The 4,793-nt window shown below is 46.7% G+C and overlaps 1 protein-coding gene across 3 annotated transcripts in view; it reads right to left on the reverse strand.

Annotated features, from left to right (window-relative positions):
- LOC100078567 (semaphorin-4E-like) overlaps positions 1 to 4,793 on the reverse strand; it is a 34,729-nt gene that overhangs the window by 25,608 nt on the left and 4,328 nt on the right. For 2 of the 3 annotated variants that reach the window (XM_029050501.2, XM_007670848.4), the window contains exons 2-3: positions 4,665 to 4,787; positions 3,425 to 3,570 (exon numbers count right to left, since the gene is read on the reverse strand). In XM_029050501.2, the coding sequence (XP_028906334.1) occupies positions 3,425 to 3,570; positions 4,665 to 4,787 (269 nt within the window). The remainder of the gene's footprint in view (positions 1 to 3,424; positions 3,571 to 4,664; positions 4,788 to 4,793) is intronic. The other variant, XM_029050502.2, reaches the window with a different exon arrangement.

Raw genomic sequence — 4,793 nt, forward strand, 5'->3', positions numbered from 1 at the left:
GGAGGAAATGGGAACAATGTGCATGAGTCGGTGCTTAATAGGGTATAATAACAATAATAATAATGTTGGTATTTGTTAAGCGCTTTCTATGTGCAGAGCACTGTTCTAAGCGCTGGGGTAGATACAGGGTAATCAGGTTGTCCCAAATGAGGCTCACAGTCTTAATCCCCATTTTACAGATGAGGGAACTGAGGCATAGAGAAGTTAAGTGACTTGCCACAGTCACACAGCTGACAAGTGGCAGAGATGGGATTCAAACCCGTGACCTCTGACTCCCAAGCCCGTGCTCGTTCCACTGAGCCACGCTGGGTATGTAGGTTATGGGCTTAGGTGGCACAGGAGGGCTGAAGTGGCAGTTGGGATGATATGAAGTGGGGAGATTAGAACGCTCTGGGCACTCGTGCCCTCTCTCGCCCTTCAAAAATCTCCAGTCGTTGCCTATCAACCTTCATATGAAGCAAAAACTCCCCAACAGCCAAAACCCCAGCTAAAATGGCCCATCCTGTGCTGTGCCGCTGGTTGAAAGGAACCAGGACAGGCCAGTTAATAATAATAATAATAATAATAATTATAGCATTTGTTAAGCACTTATTATGCACCAAGCACCGTTCTAAGCGCTGGGGAAGGTACAAGGTAATCAGGTTGTCCCACTTGGAGCTCACGGTCTTCATCCCCATTTTACAGATGCGGTAACCGAGGCACAGAGAAGTTACGCGGCTTGCTCAAGGTCACACAGCAGGTAAGCGGCGGAGCTGGGATTAGAACCCATGACCAATTCAGACTTCCTGACAATTTCAGTTAGGGCTGCCATGGCCATCCAGGTGCAAGTACTGTCAGCCCGGGTGGCCACTTCGGCTAAACTGGCCCGGTCTGTAGTCTTCATTCCTTATCAGGATGATTCACTTGCTGGGCCTGGGCAAGTCACTTCACTTCTCTGTGCCTCGGTTACCTCATCTGTACCTCATCTCTCTCACCACCAACCTCTTGCTCATGCCCTCCTTCCCTTGCTGGAACTCTTTCCCACTTCATATTCAACAAGCCTCAGCTCTCCCCGTTTCCAAAGCCCTTCTGAGAAAATTTCATCTCCTCCAGGAGGCCTCCTCCGATGGATTTCTAATTTCATTCATTCATTCAACTGGATTTATTGAGCGCTTAGTGTGTGCAGAGCACTGTACTAAGCGCTTGGAAAGTACAATTCGGCCACAGAGACAATCCCTACCCAACAACGGGCTTATAGTTTAGAAGCGGGGAGACAGACAAGAAAACAAAACAAGTAGACAGGCATCAATAGCATCAGTAGAAACAGAATTATAGATATATTCATTCAATAGTATTTATTGAGCGCTTACTATGTGCAGAGCACTGTACTAAGCGCTTGGGATGAACAAGTCGGCAACAGATAGAGACAGTCCCTGCCGTTTGACGGGCTTACAGTCTAATCGGGGGAGACGGACAGACAAGAACGATGGCAATAAACAGCGTCAAGGGGAAGAACATCTCGTAAAAACCGATGGCAACTAAATAGAATCAAGGCGATGTACAATTCATTAACAAAATAAATAGGGTAACGAAAATATATACAGTTGAGCGGACGAGTACAGTGCTGTGGGGATGGGAAGGGAGAGGTGGAGGAGCAGAGGGAAAAGGGGAAAATGAGGCTTTAGCTGCGGAGAGGTAAAGGGGGGATGGCAGAGGGAGTAGAGGGGGAAGAGGAGCTCAGTTTGGGAACGCCTCTTGGAGGAGGTGATTTTTAAGTAAGGTTTTGAAGAGGGAAAGAGAATCAGTTTGGCGGAGGTGAGGAGGGAGGGCGTTCCAGGACCGCGGGAGGACGTGACCCAGGGGTCGACGGCGGGATAGGCGAGACCGAGGGACGGCGAGGAGGTGGGCGGCAGAGGAGCGGAGCGTGCGGGGTGGGCGGTAGAAAGAGAGAAGGGAGGAGAGGTAGGAAGGGGCAAGGTGATGGAGAGCCTTGAAGCCTAGAGTGAGGAGTTTTTGTTTGGAGCGGAGGTTGATAGGCAACCACTGGAGTTGTTTAAGAAGGGGAGTGACATGCCCATCATTAGTAAAATAGAATAAATACGTACATATATACACAAGTGCTGTGGGGGGGGGGGCAGAGCAGAGGGAGGAAGGGTGATAAGGGGGAGAAGGAGCAGAGGAAAAGGGGGGCTCAGTCTGGGAAGGCTTCTATGGAGGAGGTGCGTTTTCAGTAGCACTTTGAAGGGGGGAAGTGAGCTAGTTTGGCGGATGTGAGGAGGGAGGGCATTCCAGGCCAGAGGTAGGTTGTGAGCCAGGGGTTGATGGCGGGACAGGTGAAAATGAGGAGGAGGAGGTTAGCGGCAGAGGAGCGGAGTGTGCGGGTTGGGCTGCAGAAGGAGAGAAGGGAGGAGAGGTAAGAAGGGGGCAAGGGGATGGAGAGTTTTGAAGCCAATAGTGAGGAGTTTTTGCTTCATATGAAGGTTGATAGGCAACCATTGGAGATTTCTGAGGGGGGCAACATACCCAGAGCCTTCTAACCTCCCCACTTTATATCATCCCAACTGCCACTTCAGCCCTCCAGTGCCACCTAAGCCCATAACCTACAAACCCTATTAAGCACCAACTCATGCACGTTGTTCCCTTTTCCTCCTTTTTCCTGTCCAATTTATTTGAGTGTCTCTCTCCCACTAGATTCCAAACTCCTCGGAGGCAGGGATCATGTCTAACCCTGTTGTACTTTCCCAGTAGGCGGTCAGATACAATCGACTGACTGACCGGACCATTCATGGGAGTTGCAGACAGGGATGGAAGTGTCCCTCTGGGTCCGCCATAAACTCTCATGGATAGCCCCAGAGAATGGCTCTGTTCAGCCATGGCGGCGATGGCTGCTGTTGCTGCCAAAGAAGAGGACAAGAAGGCTGAACAGTCACCTCCTCCTTCCCGGTGGAAAATTCTCGGTGCCACCGCTTTGGCCGCCCATGGCCGTGGGGTCCTCTTCCCCCGTCCTGGCGAAAAGCATTGCCCCAATAGGGACTGCCCTAGGCTTTTTGGGTGGTGAGACGGAACTTCAAAAATCATGACTGTCCAGTTTATTGGGGTTTCATTACGCAACTATCTGTGATTTGGATAATTTTATTAATTGGCTTTTAATCTTAAGGGGACCTAGGATGTAAACTGATATTCGCTATAGAGTTCACAAACGTCAAGCATTTTGTTTCTCCAAGATGCAAAAGGCCCGGATTGTCACGAGGGCAATTTAAAGCTCTTGAGAAAGTTTCACAGCAGCACTTCCAAAATACCAGCTTTTGGGGAGCTGCTTCGGCATTTATCACTATTTGACTTCAAAGCATTGAAAGGCAGTGCTTTGGTAATATGCATATGAGTGGTTTACCAGATGAAGAGATTCCAACAAGGCATTTTTCAAAAGAGTATGACTCTCACTTACATGGGCTATTTCTTGGGTGATGTCATTCATGTCAACGGCAAAGACAGCTTCCTTGGCCCCGATAAATAAGATCTCAATTTCTTCATCCAGCAGCAGTGTTGAAAAATCGGAATACCTCATTTTCACAAATGCTTTTATGCTATCGTCTAAAACAATTAAAGTTCAAAGGCCATTTTCTTTTAGAAATAAACTGGTATGATCAAAATTTGAAAGAAGAATGGGCAAAACTCCACTCCACTCCAATCACCATTTATTATTAAAGACATTAAATGACCTCGACTGCTGTCAGATGACCTTCTCTACAGAGCGCAACAGAAAATGACTAATCATACCAAGAGTTACAGCTTTTAAATATTTCCCAACTGCACAAAAATTAAAAAAAAAAGGATCAAGACAACTCCAACTCTTTCTCCTTATTAATGGTTTTGGAAAGGTGCAAGATTTAGCCTTGTTCATCCAAAGACTCTGAACCCAAAACGCTCTGAGTTATTTGATAATTGCCACCAAAGTTTTAATCGAAACCTTTTCATTATGTGACCCTTCCTAATTTGAAATGTACTTTCTTCACCTGTTTTCTACTTTGAAATTACTTTGAAATTCAATTCCCACAGTCTTAATCTGACAGTTCCCTTTGTTGCTGAAGTTCATTGCATTTGAGTTGTACATACAGTTGCTAAAAATCCAAAAGATAAGCCCAATAATGCTCCCAGTACCCAGTGTTAGGCACTTGGGGGGGGGGGGGGGGGGAGGGGAAGGGGGGGGCATTGCCTCTCCCAGACCTGTAAGAGACTGTTGAATGAATAGTGGCCTAAATTGGGCTTAGGGTACAGCACAGCACTCTATGGTCCCTTTGTAGTTTCAGAATTAACGTTCCCTCCGAAGGGTCTACTACCACATTTTCAGAGAGTAAAGATAGTCCCTGGGGGAATTGAGTAAAAGCTGCTATGCAAAATTAGCATGGGACCGAAGAAAAAGTCCTGAAAGAACTCAAATCATATTCAAAAGAAACCAGGCTGTGGACATGTAAAAGTTTGAAGTAAAACAAACTAGGCCCAGTGAAAATTCTATAAACCAGCGACAAATTTGGTGGATTTTTTCCCCAAACTCTACGTGCATGGCTAAATTAAGGCTAGTAGACACAGGAAAAAAATATTTGCACCCACGCGGCTACTTAAGCGGGTCAAATCTTGACCGTTCTTTAACGCAGAATGAAATCGGGTTTTCTGAGAGAGACACTTACTTGAATACTTTACAGTTTTTCTCGGTATGTAGTCGTGGAGGGATGCTTCCATCTGTTGTATTAATCCACAAACAAAACCAAGGAAAAGGACAGCAGTGGAATTGTTCATTTTCGGATGTTCGGCTGCAA

This window comes from Ornithorhynchus anatinus, chromosome X1, assembly GCF_004115215.2.
Source record: "Ornithorhynchus anatinus isolate Pmale09 chromosome X1, mOrnAna1.pri.v4, whole genome shotgun sequence".
NCBI lineage: Eukaryota > Metazoa > Chordata > Mammalia > Monotremata > Ornithorhynchidae > Ornithorhynchus > Ornithorhynchus anatinus.